The sequence below is a fragment of the Aulonocara sp. 'chitande type north' Nkhata Bay genome, linkage group LG16 (genome assembly GCF_057382095.1).
Source record: "Aulonocara sp. 'chitande type north' Nkhata Bay isolate Kocher_YH1m ecotype deep benthic linkage group LG16, A_spYH_male_GT1.1, whole genome shotgun sequence".
NCBI classification, from domain to species: Eukaryota; Metazoa; Chordata; class Actinopteri; order Cichliformes; family Cichlidae; genus Aulonocara; species Aulonocara sp. 'chitande type north' Nkhata Bay.
Window position 1 is genome coordinate 6,591,180 of NC_141359.1, and position 16,923 is coordinate 6,608,102.

Sequence of the window (16,923 nt, forward strand, 5' to 3'; positions counted from 1 at the left end):
GTGTAAAAACAAAACAAAATGCTGTCTTCTTTATTGACCATTTACCGTCAAACACATTTCAACTATAAGCTTTCATCAGTGCAAACCAAAGCCACATCCCCAGATATAGAACCATGGGAGGTTTAAACACTAATTAGTGTGAATGCTTGAAAAGTTAAATCAGAAGAGCAGGCTGTCTTTACACTGTCACCACATCCATATAATAAACTCCACAGGCATGAAAAATGAGAATTCAGTAGACATGACATATGTGAGTGAAGTTGGCCCCCCCACCTTCTTCAAATCCAACAAAAGTGGTATCAAACGTTTGTGCTGGTTTGTGCTGCAAAAATTGTCGTTTGTGCTGCTATCATTTTAAAGATATTAATCAAAATTTCTAGAGGTCATCAGAGGTCAACCAGCCCCCCCACATTAATTAAATCAAACAAAATGGGTGTCAATCAACTGTGCTACGTTTGTGCTGGTTTGTGCGGCTTCTGTTTTAAAGATATTAATGAAAATGTAAAGGTCAACCAGCCCCCCCCCCCCCCCCACACACACACACACACACATTAATGGAATCGAACAAAATTGATGTCATACATTTGTGCTACGTTTGTGCTGGTTTGTTCTGCAAAAATTGTCGTTTGTGCTGCTATCATTTTAAAGATATTCAAGAAAATTTGTAGAGGTCATCAGAGGTCAACCAGCCCCCCCACATTAATGGAATCAAGCAAAACTGGTGTCAATCAACTGTGCTACGTTTGTGCTGGTTTGTGCTGCTAAAATTGTCGTTTGTGCTGCCTCTGTTTTAAAGATATTAATGAAAATGTAAAGGTCAAAAGGTCAACCAGCCCCCCCACATTAATGGAATCGAACAAAATTGATGTCAAACGTTTGTGCTGGTTTGTGCTGCTATCATTTTAAAGATATTCAAGAAAATTTATAGAGGTCATCAGAGGTCAACCAGCCCCCCCACATTAATGGAATCAAACAAAACTGGTGTCAATCAACTGTGCTACGTTTGTGCTGGTTTGTGCTGCCTCTGTTTTAAAGATATTAATGAAAATGTAAAGGTCAAAAGGTCAACCAGCCCCCCCACATTAATGGAATCGAACAAAACTGGTGTCAATCAACTGTGCTACGTTTGTGCTGGTATGTGCTGCAAAAATTTACGTTTGTGCTGCTATCATTTTAAAGAAATCCATACAAATTTCTAGAGGTCATCAGAGGTCAACCAGCCCCCCAACATTAATGGAATCAAACAAAACTGGTGTCAATCAACTGTGCTATGTTTGTGCTGGTTTGTGCTGCCTCTGTTTTAAAGATATTAATGAAAATGTAAAGGTCAAAAGGTCAACCAGCCCCCCCACATTAATGGAATCGAACAAAACTGGTGTCAATCAACTGTGCTACGTTTGTGCTGGTATGTGCTGCAAAAATTTACGTTTGTGCTGCTATCATTTTAAAGAAATCCATACAAATTTCTAGAGGTCATCAGAGGTCAACCAGCCCCCCAACATTAATGGAATCAAACAAAACTGGTGTCAATCAACTGTGCTATGTTTGTGCTGGTTTGTGCTGCCTCTGTTTTAAAGATATTAATGAAAATGTAAAGGTCAACCAGCCCCCCCACATTAATGGAATCGAACAAAACTGGTGTCAATCAACTGTGCTACGTTTGTGCTGGTATGTGCTGCAAAAATTTACGTTTGTGCTGCTATCATTTTAAAGAAATCCATACAAATTTCTAGAGGTCATCAGAGGTCAACCAGCCCCCCAACATTAATGGAATCAAACAAAACTGGTGTCAATCAACTGTGCTATGTTTGTGCTGGTTTGTGCTGCCTCTGTTTTAAAGATATTAATGAAAATGTAAAGGTCAAAAGGTCAACCAGCCCCCCCACATTAATGGAATCGAACAAAACTGGTGTCAATCAACTGTGCTACGTTTGTGCTGGTTTGTGCTGCAAAAATTGTCATTTGTGCTGCATCTGTTTTAAAGATATTAATGAAAATGTAAAGGTCAAAAGGTCAACCAGCCCCCCCACAGTAATGGAATCGAATAAAAGCCTTCAGTTTTCAGGCCCCTCTTCTGTGGAACCAGCTTCCAGTTTGGATTCAGGAGACAGACGCTATCTCTACTTTCAAGATTAGGCTTCAAACTTTCCTTTTTGCTAAAGCATATAGTTAGGGCTGGACCAGGTGACCCTGAATCCTCCCTTAGTTATGCTGCAATAGACGTAGGCTGCCGGGGGATTCCCATGATGCATTGAGTTTTTCCTTTCCAGTCACCTTTCTCACTCACTATGTGTTAACAGACCTCTCTGCATTGAATTATATCTGTTATTAACCTCTGGCTCTCTTCCACAGCATGTCTTTTATCCTGTCTTCCTTCTCTCACCCCAACCGGTCGCAGCAGATGGCCGCCCCTCCCTGAGCCTGGTTCTGCCGGAGGTTTCTTCCTGTTAAAAGGGAGTTTTTCCTTCCCACTGTCGCCGAAGTGCTTGCTCATAGGGGGTCATATGATTGTTGGGTTTTTCTCTGTATCTATGAAGCGCCTTGAGGCGACTTATGTTGTGATTTGGCGCTATATAAATAAAATTGAATTGAATGTTTCATTAGAGTGGGTGTGGCACACTTAATCAAAATGATTTGCCAGTGGGACTGTTTGAGAAAAAAGCCTCATCGGGTGAGGGATTTCTACGTGCGATCAATGGCACAACTTGTCAAGTCCCAATCCTTGGAAGAAGCAAAGGTCCTAATACGTAGCATTGCTATTGTGGCATTAAGTGAGACAGAAGGCTGTGACAGTTTTGGAAACCCCATTATGTCAGAAGTGTCCAAATCAAATCTGAAAAGAAAAATTGCAGATGAGACTATGTTTCTGATGATAAGGAAGAAGAAGACATTAGATTGGATCCATGCACAGAAATAAACACCGACTTAAGGCAGAGGGTGGCAGATATTTGTGAGGGGAGCAGGTGCCATGCTGAAGATCATGGTGATCGAGACAATATGCACTATCTACCTGAGCTCGTCCCACACCTAATTAGATTGGGAGGATACCTACCACTCTGGACTGGAGAAATGGTTCCCCTATTTCAGAGCGAAAAACTCACTGCAACTTCAGCTAATGTTGAAGCAGAGTTCAAGAACATTAAACATGGTCTGTTCAAGCATGAAAATCTCCCTGTAAGGATAGATAAATTCATTGCATGTCATCTTGGTTTTATTGAAGGGAACATGCGGATCTGTTCTGCAAAACAAATACGAAAAGAAGCAGAGGTTGCCAGACAGGATGGTACAGTGAAGCGTCAGTATCCACACAAAGCCTTTGTGGAGTAGGAAGTGGATGATAACCCCTCTCAGGAGCCCAAAAGTGACACAGACATAGACATACAGGAAGGGCACGAAGTACTGCAGTGCGTTTCACGTTGATATCAGGCACCTCCTAAAAAGGGAAAAGAAAAGTTCATTTAACGCAAAGTTTTCAGGTGTCATTCTTTGGGGAGAATACATGTTTATGAAACTGCATGACATCAGACTCTACCAAATTTTGGAGACTTTTCTTTTAAGATACAACCTTTCTGTCTCTTGTGACAGAGAGTCTGTTTCTTAATCATTTGACAAAAACCCTACACAGTATTTTAAAATAGTGTTCTCCAGATCAGAGCTGTAATCTATATAGAACATGGGGTTCAAAGCAAGGAAAAATTGTGTGTTTATCAGTGAAACCTTTAATTTGTGTTAATTTTATCATTATCAATATATGAAATCTTCACCTTAAGGGACTTAATGAATGGTTTCTTCTAAAAATTAGAAATGATTGAGTCATTTCACATCATATGAAAATATTAATTTTTAATACAAATTTGGCCCTACAAAAATGGAAACTCAGTAACAAAGATGATGGAGATTCTCTAAACACGAGCGAATATCACAGTAAAATTGTTGATTGTGATTTACACATTGGATGTATCCTCAGTGATTTGGTACAATTATACAACATTTTATAAGAACTGAACAACTGATGAAACTAATTATAGGCCAATCTCCAACCTTCCTTTCATATCAAAAATCCTTGAAAGAGTAGTTGTCAAACAGCTAACAGATCATCTGCAGAGGAATGGTTTATTTGAAGAGTTTCAGTCAGGTTTCAGAGCTCATCACGGCACAGAAACAGCTTTAGTGAAGGTTACAAATGATCTTCTTATGGCCTCTGACAGTGGACTCATCTCTGTGCTTGTCCTGCTAGACCTCAGTGCAGCATTCGATACTGTCGACCATAATATCCTATTAGAGCGATTAGAACATGCTGTAGGTATTACAGGTACCTACAGCAGGTGTTACAAATATAGAAAAATGTTGTCGTAGTGAAATGCAAAGCACGAGCAGAGCAATTTCAGTTAGATTAAAGAGAATGAAACGTGTCTACTGCAGTGGTTTGTATCATATCTATCTAATAGACTCCAGTTTGTACATGTAAATGGAGAGTCCTCTTCACACACTGAGGTTAATTATGGAGTTCCACAGGGTTCAGTGCTAGGACCAATTCTGTTTACATTATACATGCTTCCCTTAGGCAGCATCATTAGAAGACATAGCATACATTTTCACTGCTATGCAGATGACACCCAGCTCTATCTGTCCAAGCCAGATAACACACACCAATTAGTTAAACTGCAGGAATGTCTTAAAGACATAAAGACCTGGATGGCCGCTAACTTTCTGCTTCTTAATTCAGATAAAACTGAGGTTATTGTACTCGGCCCTGAAAAGCCTAGAAATATGGTATCTAACCAGATTCTTACTCTGGATGGCATTACCTTGGCCTCCAGTAATGCTGTGAGGAACCTTGGAGTAATTTTTGACCAGGACATGTCCTTCAATGCACATATTAAACAAATATGTAATTCTGCGTTCTTCCATTTGCGCAATATCTCTAAAATTAGAAATATCCTGTCTCAGAGTGACGCTGAGAAACTAGTTCACGCATTTATTACTTCCAGGCTGGACTACTGTAATTCATTATTATCAGGATGTCCAAAAAACTCACTGAAAAGCCTTCAGCTAATCCAAAATGCTGCAGCAAGAGTACTGACAGGGACTAGAAAGAGAGAGCATATTTCTCCTGTTTTGGCTTCCCTTCATTGGCTTCCTGTTAAATCCAGAATTGAATTCAAACTCCTGCTCCTCACATACAAGGTCTTAAATAATCAGGCCCCATCTTATCTTAATGACCTTGTAGTACCATATCACCCTATTAGAGCACTTCGCTCTCGCTCTGCAGGCCTACTTGTTGTTCCTAGAGTATTTAAAAGTAGAATGTGAGGGAGAGCCTTCAGTTTTCAGGCCCCTCTTCTGTGGAACCAGCTTCCAGTTTGGATTCAGGAGACAGACGCTATCTCTACTTTCAAGATTAGGCTTCAAACTTTCCTTTTTGCTAAAGCATATAGTTAGGGCTGGACCAGGTGACCCTGAATCCTCCCTTAGTTATGCTGCAATAGACATAGGCTGCCGGGGGATTCCCATGATGCATTGAGTTTTTCCTTTCCAGTCACCTTTCTCACTCACTATGTATTAACAGACCTCTCTGCATTGAATCATATCTGTTGTTAACCTCTGTCTCTCTTCCACAGCATGTCTTTATCCTGTCTTCCTTCTCTCACCCCAACCGGTCGCAGCAGATGGCCGCCCCTCCCTGAGCCCTGTTCTGTGCTTTTTAACACAACAGCGCATTCGAAATCGAAGTTCTTGCCTGCAACATATTAATATACTTGCTTTTTTACGGAAAAAATAAACATAACGAAGGTTCCGTTTTACTTACAAGTTTCTCCAAATGTGCTCTCCAGTCGCTCGAGAAGGGCAGCCATATTGAACAGAATTTTCTGTCAACATCGTTCAGGTTAGAGAGGAAACGTCATGACGTAGTTGACATACACATGCGGAGCTCGGAAAAAAAACATTTACTCAAAAATCATAATTAAGAAAGCAGTATTTACTCTTAACTTCTAAGCCATGTACAATTATAACTGTTTGAATCGTTAACAGAACAAAAGTTTTAAGTTGTTTCAACTTTGAGGAATTTCAATTGTTATATCCACAAACTTTATAAGTCAGGTAGACTGTTGGGGTTTACAGTGCAGTAAAACTTGGCAAAGGACAATACTGTGTCATGAACACCTGTGCCTTTGATGCCTTCTGTCAAAGTCTGTGCTGCGTTTACTGTGACAGTCGTACTGCTCAAAACATGTTGAATAGTTCAGAGGAGAACAAAGTATTCCAGCTTGTGAAATCCCTTGCTTCAAAGGGTGTCACTCAACATGCCTATTCATTGAGGGCAGAGGTGCTGAGCTCAATATTCTGCCCTGTTCAGTTGAAGACTGGTGTTCATCGTGTTGATGCACAGTGCCATGTGTCCACAGTAATTCAAAAAACAATGACGGAAAATCCAAGTGTTCACTTCAAAAGACAGTGTTCCTCCCAGTACTGCAAACTTTACACACCAAACACAAGGCAAATACCTTTTGTTTCCATTGATCTGTCAGTCCTCTCAGCTTCTGGCATAGCTCACCTTCAGTCTGCTGTTGAACAAGGGCTCAACCTTCCAGCATCGCCATGCCTAAGACCAATCGAAAGTCCTGATGCATCTCCAACAGCATTTAAAACAGATTCATCAGGAAAGCAACTTTGCACAGGGACTGTTTGTCACAGTTTCACCCTGAGAGAGCTTGTATGGATTGTGTTAATGGAAAATTGTATTTAGTAGTCAGTATAATCTTTTAGTGATATAAGTTTGCATATGGTAGAATACTGCATGTAGTTATTTGTATTAGGAAATATTCAACCATGTATACTTAGAGGCATATAATTAATTGTGTGTGATCTTTAACAGGCTGCAAAGGCTTGGTGTGTATTCCACACTAGAATGCACACCCACATCCTGGGAGCACGAGAGAGGTCATACCTTCTCTTATTGTTTTATGGTAGGATTAACGTAGTTACATCTGTTTTAGTCTAAGTGCTTTAACTGCTTGACTTCCTCACCAATGTTATCTAGGGTGAGGGAGGTCTACCCTCTTCCTGACCAAGGATCTGCCTTTTATGACCCTTTGATCAGCAGGACACACACACACACACACACACACACATATACACATACGGGTCTATGTGGTATGGAGGGACTATCCTACGTCAATCCGCCCGGTGGTGGTTTAAGTGGACTACCCTTTTCAATGGACTTAGAGCCAAGGGAGCGAGGTTAAAGTGTTCGAAAAAATCTGAAAAAAATTTGGGTCACTTCAGACCTCATACACTCCCTATAGAAGTCTAGATACACTGATACACACCAACCAGACTCTATTGTGTTTTCTGGAGACATTGTCCACTTGACAACAATGTGTTTTATGAGGTCCAAAAAAAACAATATTGGGTCTTTAAAGGGACAATGATGTAATATTTAAATAGCTCATCATTACCATGAATACACATCTGACAGGACACAGGATTACTGGAACATCATTTTATTAGTGTTCTTGGATCTGAACATTAATTTTAACCATAAATAAAAAAAGAAATCTATGGACAAAAATGCCCACGCTTCCCACAGAAATATAAAAATATAGAAAACAGAAAAATTAAAAACATTTAAAATGAATTTTAATAGTTTAAAGGTAAATATTAAGGGGAGAAAATATGCATTTATAATTTTTTATTTTAAATATAACCCGTCAAAAAAAACCCTAAATAAATTAAATGTAAAAATTATGAAATACAAACTGCTTCTGTATTTAACAAGAACTTTTTTTTTCTTTAAACAGAACATCAGTGTTAACAACAATTGGCAATCTGACCAAGATGTAAAACCACATCTGGCTAAACAGTTATTTTAATTCATTTTTTTCTGCCTTTTTGCAGTTAATCCTCTGTTTCTTACAAAATCTCTTATGTTTTGAACTGTTCTTCCTGCCAACACCGGATCTTCTACCAATTTGCAATGACTGCATTCATTTTTGGTGGCTAGTTTCCCTTCGTTTATGTGGTCTTTAAAATGCCTCATCACTGCAGCAACCTCAGCCTTGGACCACATGTTTTTGGGAGCTCTTCGGGAATTGTGGGATTGAGCAGCATTTTTCTCTGGAAGATATATAAAGTAGTAGTAGTTAAAACAAACAAAAAACCAAACAAAAAAAACAAAAAACATTTGCTTGTTAAAAGAATGGATGCTACCCTGTACTAACTTCTGAAATGTGTTGCTACCATCAATATCAAAACGAGCTAAAATTCTCTTTGAAAATTTATCAAATTTCTAAAATGAGACAACATTTAGTGTTCCGCTGTGAATAAAAGACTGAATAAAAAGTTGAATAAAAGTCTCTTGATGCATGCTCAATCATCCAGGTAAGTAAATCCCAAAACGTTGATTCTGTTAATCTGGACGTAGCGTTTTCAGTTGGAGAAACATTTTGTCACTCATCCAAGTGACTTTTTGCCACCACTCTGCAGTTTGCCATATGTTGCAAAGTGATGAAACAATAATAAGCTTAGAGAACCAACTGCACCCCTTACCTTCAGAGGGAGCAGCAGTCTCACTTGCTGCAGGCATTGTGAGTGGTCCTTCATCTGCTGATTACACAATTTGATTAAGTTTTAATATTTGTAACAAACATTTTATCCACAGAAACCAAGCTAGTGGTAACTTACCACAATCTACAGTGTCTTGGAGCTGCGCTGTGTTTGTGGAATCAGCTACTGCATGTACAGGCTCACTGGTGCCACACGCCGACATTGTGAGTGCTGTGTCATCATCATCTGATTCACTCTCACTGTCCTTTGTTTCAGCATCACTTAATGCAATTTCATCTGAGAAATTGTGGGGGGGGGGGGAAACAAAACAAAAAAAACAAACAAACACAACCCCCCCAAAAACCTCACATTAACAACGAGATATGACAAAATACAGAACAAATACTGGAAATTATAGTATATAGTTTTACTATTTAAGGCCACCACTCTGCAGTTTGCCAAATGTTGCAAAGTGATGAAACAATAGACTTCAAGAACCTTAAATCATGGACATTTAACAGAATGGTCTGTGCTTTTAGGTTTTAATTCTGTTGATAAAGCATAATATTCAACTACTGCCCTAATATTTGCTCCTTTCAATACAAACCTTCTATTTTGATCTCATCCAGTGATTTCCCCTGGATCTGGGAAAGATGTCCTTTTTCCAGTGTTAAAAGCAGTTTGGAAATCTTGGCCAGCTGTGTTGTGGGAACTGGTAATCTGTAGAATTCGCGGTGAACGCGGATATCATGACCCAGGAAATCTGCAACCTGATCAAGTTCGTTGTTTTTCAAATTAAGGACTTGTGAGAGTGTGGCAACATGTTTTCTGAGCTGTGTCGATCTTAGATACTCAGGCTGCTTTGCTCCACACTGGTGTGCATGAACACGCAAGGAGTCCATTCCTCTGTAATGACTCATTGATCGGGGTCTTGCAAAGAGGTAGATATTAGTGGCACAAATACCACAGTCAGGCCTCCTACTAACCAGTAGTGACAGAGCATCCAGCATGCTTGGTGTTAGCAGAACTGGAACATTTCTGTCCCTTTTTCCCATTATTTCTATTCTACAGAAATAGTTACAGAGTCTCTGTTCCATTTCTGAGAGCCCCATGAATCCGAACATCTTCTGTAAAGGGCAATGTTGATGGCTTGTTAAACTTTGCCTCACTCAATGTGTTCAAGGCACGGTGAGACACCATCTCGGACCATTTGGAGACATACAACTTCTTGAACGCATCAGTGGACTTGATTAGGGCTTCATCCTCTGTCATGAGGGCACGACAATGGATAATGTCAGACATTTTATGCAGTGTATGTCCCAGTTTCAGCGCAAGGCTTGGAGTTTTGTATGACAGTGTCTCTTCATCAAAACCTGAAACTTTCTTTACTGCTTGCACAACTCTCTGGAAATTAGCAGGCTTAATAGCTTCTTCCATGTTATGCACTGAGAATTCTGTGCGCAGACACAACAACAAACGTCCCGCTTCACGAAGCTTCTGTCGTATATAATCATACTTTGTAGGGTCTTGTCCATGTTTATTGTAGAGGGACTGGGCAAACTGAATAACAGTAAAGTCATTTCGCACAGCTGAGGCAATCTCATCTTGTTTCATAACAGCAAGAACCTTCCAGACTCCACTTGACACCTGCGGATAACACTGAGACTCCAGAGTTAAAGCCAGGCCGAGTACTTTGGTTCTTCCAGGTTCTTTATCCGTGTCATCTTTTGGTTTGTTCGGACATCTGCGGACATGTCTCCAAAGATCCTTGCGAACATACATCCCTTGACAATAAAAGCAATGAGCGAACTTTCCCTCTACTGCTTTAATCTTGGGTCTTCTCTTCACTTTCAGTGGTCCCACTCCACCATGCAAAACTGCAGCATTATGCTTAAAATTTCCCTTATTTCTCAATTTCTCTAACAGACTTTTACGCTCGTTTGAGTCTCTAGGCAGGGAAAATGCATGCACAACATCAGGAGCCGTTTTGTGGGTTTTCAGGTGGCGGGAAATTTTAGCTTGTGGTTTGCCACAAAAATAGCAGTAATTTCTTTTACTTAAAGTCATTTTTTCTGATTCAGTTTCGCAAAGCTCATTTTTATCTTGTGGCTTGTCCTTTGTCAAGTTGTGGATTAAATTCATTGAATCTGATTGTTCATGCGCTTTGGAGATGTCATTTTGGCATAGCAGACCTTTTGATGTGCTTGGCAATAATGAGATGTCTTCATCTGAATCTTCATCATATGACTCTGAATCTGGCACATATTCTTCTTCTGATATGCTGTGGTTGCCATCATCATCGCTTGATATTTGATCCAGAACTGAATGTGGCAATCCATCCTCCCCTGAATATTCAGAAATTTCTTCTTTCTGGAATGTAAGAACAAAAGTTATTTTAATTGATCAATACTTTAGACAGGTAAAAAATAAACTGAAAAACAAAGTCAAGCCAAATATGAATGGGATACACACCTGTGTTGACTGGTGGCAATTCTGATTTGCCAATTTTGTAAGGCAAGATTTGTGCCAGACCCCTAAACAAACTGAAACACATTTTGATAGACTTAATTTAGCTTTGCAGTTCTATTTAAGTGAAGTAGTTTTTTGTCAAAGCATTGCAGTAATGTCAAATGCTGAAAAAAAAAACAAAAAAACAAACTGTTCACACTTAAGGATATTTTAATGACTACACATACACTGCTAATCCCCCCCCCCCCCCCCCCCCCCCCCCAAAAAAAAGGACATCCCAGATGTGAATGAAGGAATTATTCTTATTAAATACTTTGTTCTTTAGGTAGTTGAATGGCATGAAAGTGTGTAGTTGAATGTGTGTGGCCTCCAGATGCCTGTATGACTTCCCTACAATGCCTGGGCATGCACGGGATGAGGTGGCGGATGGTCTCCTGAAGGATCTCCTCCAAGACCTGGACTAAAGCATCTGCCAACCCCTGGACAGTTTGTGGTGGATGGAGTGAGACATGATTTAGGTCTGGGGAACAGGCGGGCCAGTCCATAGCATCAATGCCTTTGTCATGGAGGAACTGCTGACATACTCCAGCCACATGAGGTCCAGTGTCGTCTCGCATTAGGTGGACCCCAGGGTCAAACGCACCAGCATGTGGTCTCACAAAGGGTCCGAGGACCTCATCTTGTTACCCAATGACAGTCAGGCTCTCTGGCAGGTACAGAAATGCCACCCCTCACCATTACTGACCCACTGCCAATATGATCATGCTGGAGGATGTTGCAGGCAGCAGAACGTTCCCCACGGCATCTCCAGACTGTCACGTGCTCAGTTTGAACCTCCTTTCAGCTGTGAGGAGCATAGGGTGCCCGTGCCGAAGTTGCCAAACTTTGTGTTTTCTGGCAAATGCCAAGCATCCTGCATGGTGTTGGGCTGCAAGCTCAATCCCCACCTGTGGACGCTGGACCCTCAAGCCACCCTCATGAAGTCAGTTTCTGACCATTTGAGCAGACAGATGCACATTTGTGGCCTGTTTGAGGTCATTTTGCAGGGCTCCTCTTGTTCCTCCTTGCACAAAGGTGGAGGTAGCGGTCCTGCTGCTGGGTTGTTGCCCTCCTATGGCCTACTCCACATCCAGGTAGCACCTCCATGCTCTGGACACTACACTAACAGACACAGCAAACCTTCTTGCCACAGCTCACATTGATGTGCTACACTAGATGAGCTGCACTACCTGAGCCACTTGTGTGGGTTGTAGACCGTCTCATGCTACCACTAAAATGAAATCACCGCCAGCATTCAAAAGTGACCATAACATCAGCCAGAAAGCATAGGTGCTGAGAAGTGGTCTGTGGTCACCACCTGCAGAACCAGTCCTTTATTATGGTGAATTGACTATAATTTCCACTTGTTGTCTACTCTATTTGCAAAACAGCATGTGAAACTGGTTGTCAGTGTTACTTCCTAAGTGAACAGTTTGATTTCACAGAAGTGTGTTCTGACTTGGAGTAACATCGCATTGTTTAAGTGTTCCCTTTATTATTTTGAGCAGTTTATGTTATGGAATGGGGAATTGAGGACAATCCCAAGTATACCATTTTTACAAGGTCCTGCACCAATGAGGTAATACTACATTTCTTTAATTAGACGTGACCACCTATTAATTAAAAAGGGAGCAGTGTTCATTTCAGCTAGTCTTAACTTGTTGAACTCTATTAATGCTTTTTACTATACACTGTACCTATTCACTAAATGTCTCACCTTTGCACTTATAGCCAAGCCACTTGAGGGAGGAAACCGGTCCCACACACTGAATGCACTTGTCCAAAGATGATATTGTTGTGCACACCAGACGATGATTGTGAAACTGTTAGCAAAATATTGCAACATTTATTTGTTTTGGACAGTTGGAAAGGTGAGGTGTTTTCAATTCAGTTGCAGATATCAACTAATAAACTTCGTCCATGTAAATCACATCACACCCAGGTGACTGCCAAACACACACACACACACAGCATCCATAAAGAATGATGTGTGTGTGTGTTGGGGGGGGGGTATTTTTTCTTCTGAAAAAAATACTGGCTACAATAATTAACAACTGATTCCTTTGCAATCATCCATCCTCTTCCACTTATCCTTATCAGGATTGTGGGGTAGCAGGTTTGGGGCCTATACCAGCTACCATAGGGCAGTACAACCTGGACAGATCACCAGTCTAACATGGAAGGACAAGCATTTGCATTCACACCAAAGGGCAGTTTTGAATCACCAGTTAACCTAACCCCATAAGCTACATCTTTGGACTGTGGGAAGAAGCCAGAGTACACAGCCAGAGAGAACCCATGCACTACAGCAGTAAAAAGTGCCTAAAACAAGTTAAGAAGTTGTATAGTACTATCTATCTTAATGTTCAAGCCTGAGTTTCAAACCATTTCAACATAGAAACAAAGCACATGTAGTCAGTTCTGCATGCTGTAGGTCAAACTGTCAAAAAATACAAGAAGACCCCTCCTAAAACCAGAGTGATGTCACCATGAAGCAAACTTTGACGGAGTCTCCCAATAACAGTGTGGTCCTCCTAAGTCACATTTGGGTGGTTAACACACACACACACACACTCAGATGTTATCCAGACTTGCACTTTGAAACAATGAAAAGGACCTACAAGCCACGGTCCATGTAAATCACATCATACCCAGGTGACTGCCAAACACACACACACAGCATCCATAAAGAATGATGATAGATTAAATTATTAGTTCATTAAGTGGTACACTGGATTATATTTACCCTTTCAGGCTCTGGATGTTTCAAGTCCAGATCATTGTTTGGAAAGCTGTTTGCTTTAGGCAGCTCACAGTCTTCTGAATCTGGCTGGTCTCAATCTTCGTGTGTAACAGATAGAAAATGAATATACAGTGCATTTTTGAAGAGGCTTTTGAAACATTAAATAAACTGTATGAGAAAGATAAGTTTCAAGCTAATGTCTTTAAAATATTCACTGTCATGTATAGAGAATTTAAGTCCCTATGATTAAGAGACAAATAGTCAGTGTGATTTCTTTATTTTTTAAGCCATTGCTAAAGGAGTAAAACAATCACCTGTAGCAGCAACGAACTGTCACTAGGGCCCATTTATCTTCGAGGGCCAAAATTTAAAATGAATCTAACTAAAGAGGCTACACAGCAAAATCTCCAGTGTTAAATTAACACTAGAGAGTGTCTATATGGGTCCACACAACACTGTTGAGTGTTAAATTAACACTTTTAACAGTGTTATATGTTTAAAAGTAACCTAGTCAGTTTTGAAGATTAACAGTGGCTAACACTGAGCAGTGCTGATTTTCTAACACTGGAATATTTCTAACATTTTGAGTTATTTTCCAGTGTTAGAAAATCAGCACTGCTCAGTGTTAGCCATTGTTAATCTTCAAAACTGACTAGGTTACTTTTAAACATATAACACTGTCAAAAGTGTTAATTTAACACTCAACAGTGTTGTATTTAACACTGGAGATTTTGCTGTGTAGAATCACATTAAACATCAATCACTGTTAAAATTTAGAAACCGAAAGCCATTTTTTATTTCTGCATACCTGCTGATATTTTTTTAGTGCTTTTAGAGGGCTTTGATGTGGCAGCCATCACAATTGCCTGTTTTCCATTAGTACCTACCCCTGTTTTTCCAGTAGGTTATAGTACCATGTAGTTTTTCAGTAACTACTGCACCAAGGTTCCAAGTGATCCAAAGTGATCAGAAAATTTGACATAGACTGAATGCCACCAGGTGGCTGGTCAATGGTGTCACTCGATAAGTTATGAGTGCGCCTCCTTCGTGAAAATCCAAGCCATCATTTTTGAAACTCTGAAATGTTTGAAATAGCGACCAAAATTAACAGCGTGATCCCTGAATTGAACACTAAAGTATAGACTGAGCAGCAGGCATTTTGTCACCTTGACGTCCATGCTTGCTGTGGCATTTATATCACTGGATGCTCGGCTGCATTGCTATAGTTACCCCAGGCACAGTAGGTGATACTCAATTTCAGTGAAAAACTAGATGCCCTAAGTCACGTTAAGCCAATTTGAGTAGGTACAAATGTAAAAATGGCTTACGGTATGCAATTTATCAGTTCCAAAAAGTACAATTGTAGAAATACCTTGCATCTCCAGAGCCAATCCGAGTCACCATAATTATAGTCTATTTCTTCGCCTGGACTTATGTCTCTGCTTGCAAATAAGCATAGATGGGGCTTTCCATTGATATTTAATATTTTCATCTTAGCGCTTGGACTGATGTGGTTGTCGTTGACAAGTCTGCCTAATGACCCATCTTCTTGAGATGCATCCACACTGTGGGGTTAGGCAAAAAAGTATTAGCTTAACTAGTTAGTTAGGAAGCTTTTTTTTTCATAAATCAAAAGCAATGTGTCATTTAATCTTAATCAAACTACACTGATATAATACGCACCACCAGAGTTTTCCATCAAACTTGAATTCAAACATGAACACCTTCAGGCTGTCATGATAAACTCTGTGTCTCCGCTCACATTCTTCTTTTGTTATGAGTTTACCTCTGTATTCCAAAAGGAAGTCTCCTTTTTGGAATGGAACAGTCGTGAAAATGCCCCGACCTGAATTGCAGAGGCATACCAAGTGAGTGACAAAAGACAAAGTGACAAACTCCAAATCTAATCCAAACTAAAGACCAACTTACCTTTGAAGGCATTTATGTAGTGGATATCAAGTCCCAGTTTGTCCCTTCCAGCAGAAACATGACAGACTGCATCCTCCCGTGGAGGAATGCGTCTCCTTCGCATGTTCTCCTGTACGTTTTGATTGGCTGTATTACCAAAGCATATAAAGTATTACGATTAACGTCATCATTGTCATCATCATCAGTAGTAGCAAAACTAGCAGTAGTGTAGTTTACAGCATAAACACAGCTGACTTATTCATAGTCCTAATTTATGCCTTCTTTTAAAATGTTAAAGGCCTAGTACTCAAAATGGCGACATGTGACATTTCTGTAATGGCGACTGCAGAGAGTGATACAAGTACTGAGAAAGCTTAGGCATCAAAACTGTAAGAAGTTTTTTCTTCAGGCATATAAATAAATACACGACTAAATACACTTATACCCTTGCTTTTATTTTAGGGCTGTCAGCAGAATGGACAGACATTGGACAAACTGCCCGAAATTAGCTAACAGCGACATCAGGGATTTTGACTCAGACTGCGCTGGTTTAATTGTTAATCGCATTAGTCGCGATGTCGGCATTAACACGTTTAAGCCACAATAATGCTTTAACACCGAGTAAATCCTAACACGGGTTAGCCCGCTTTATCGCGTTGACGCGGTTAGTCGTCAGCCCTATTTTATTTACTCAATGACAAACGCTGGGGCCGTTTTACTTCTTCAAAGACTCACTAACAGTCCATAAAGCATAAATTAAACCAGTTTAATATAGGCCTGTGCACCTATAATTTCATATAGTATTAAAGTCATGGTCCATTTTACATTAAAAAAGGCTTACCTTTGTGTTTTTAATCCGTCTTCGTATTGCCGTCGACATACACTTGTTAAAGGGCACATTTACAAGTCATGTTTTAGGGGGACACATGAATACACAGCAAAAAGTCGAAATGTCCCCGGAGCCCAGGTACAGCGCAGGTCAAATGTCAATCCATACCACATAGACGCACACACACACACACACTCACACACACACACACACACACACACACACACACACACACACGCACACACACACACACGCACACATACGTTCAATGGAGTATAAAATAAAGACCAGGGCAGTTCCTCACCTGAGTCTCTCAGTAGGGAGCTGCCCTTGCTAGCAAGAACTCTGTGTGTTTCTCTTCTCTTTACTGAAGAAGTGTTTTAGAATA

The 16,923-nt window shown here is 40.3% G+C and overlaps 2 protein-coding genes across 2 annotated transcripts; both read right to left on the reverse strand.

Moving 5' to 3' along the window:
- Nucleotides 1–7,489: 7,489 nt before the first annotated feature.
- On the reverse strand, nt 7,490–9,629 carry LOC147310887 (uncharacterized). Its single transcript, XM_086267359.1, has 3 exons — nt 8,686–9,629; nt 8,551–8,604; nt 7,490–8,118 (listed from the first exon to the last, which is right to left on the reverse strand). The coding sequence occupies exons 1-3, from the start codon at nt 8,768–8,770 to the stop codon at nt 7,871–7,873; spliced, it is 387 nt and encodes a 128-aa protein (XP_086123485.1). The 5' UTR covers nt 8,771–9,629; the 3' UTR covers nt 7,490–7,870.
- Nucleotides 9,630–14,537: 4,908 nt separating this feature from the next.
- On the reverse strand, nt 14,538–16,599 carry LOC147310888 (histone-lysine N-methyltransferase set-1-like). Its single transcript, XM_086267360.1, has 5 exons — nt 16,548–16,599; nt 15,728–15,853; nt 15,482–15,644; nt 15,171–15,363; nt 14,538–14,875 (listed from the first exon to the last, which is right to left on the reverse strand). Exons 2-5 carry the CDS (start codon nt 15,828–15,830, stop codon nt 14,765–14,767), a joined length of 570 nt encoding a protein of 189 aa, XP_086123486.1. The 5' UTR covers nt 15,831–15,853; nt 16,548–16,599; the 3' UTR covers nt 14,538–14,764.
- Between the last annotated feature and the right edge of the window lie 324 nt (nt 16,600–16,923).

Coding starts and splice junctions, on each gene's coding strand:
- LOC147310887 (XM_086267359.1), bottom strand. CDS start 8,770: ATGTCGGCGTGTGGCACCAGTGAGCCTGTACATGCAGTAGCTGATTCC. Junction 8,605..8,685: donor CCAAGACACTGTAGATTGTG/GTAAGTTACCAC, acceptor TGTAATCAGCAG/ATGAAGGACCACTCACAATG. Junction 8,119..8,550: donor GACTGCTGCTCCCTCTGAAG/GTAAGGGGTGCA, acceptor TATATCTTCCAG/AGAAAAATGCTGCTCAATCC.
- LOC147310888 (XM_086267360.1), bottom strand. CDS start 15,830: ATGCGAAGGAGACGCATTCCTCCACGGGAGGATGCAGTCTGTCATGTT. Junction 15,364..15,481: donor TTTGATGGAAAACTCTGGTG/GTGCGTATTATA, acceptor CTAACCCCACAG/TGTGGATGCATCTCAAGAAG. Junction 14,876..15,170: donor ATTGGCTCTGGAGATGCAAG/GTATTTCTACAA, acceptor CAAACATTTCAG/AGTTTCAAAAATGATGGCTT.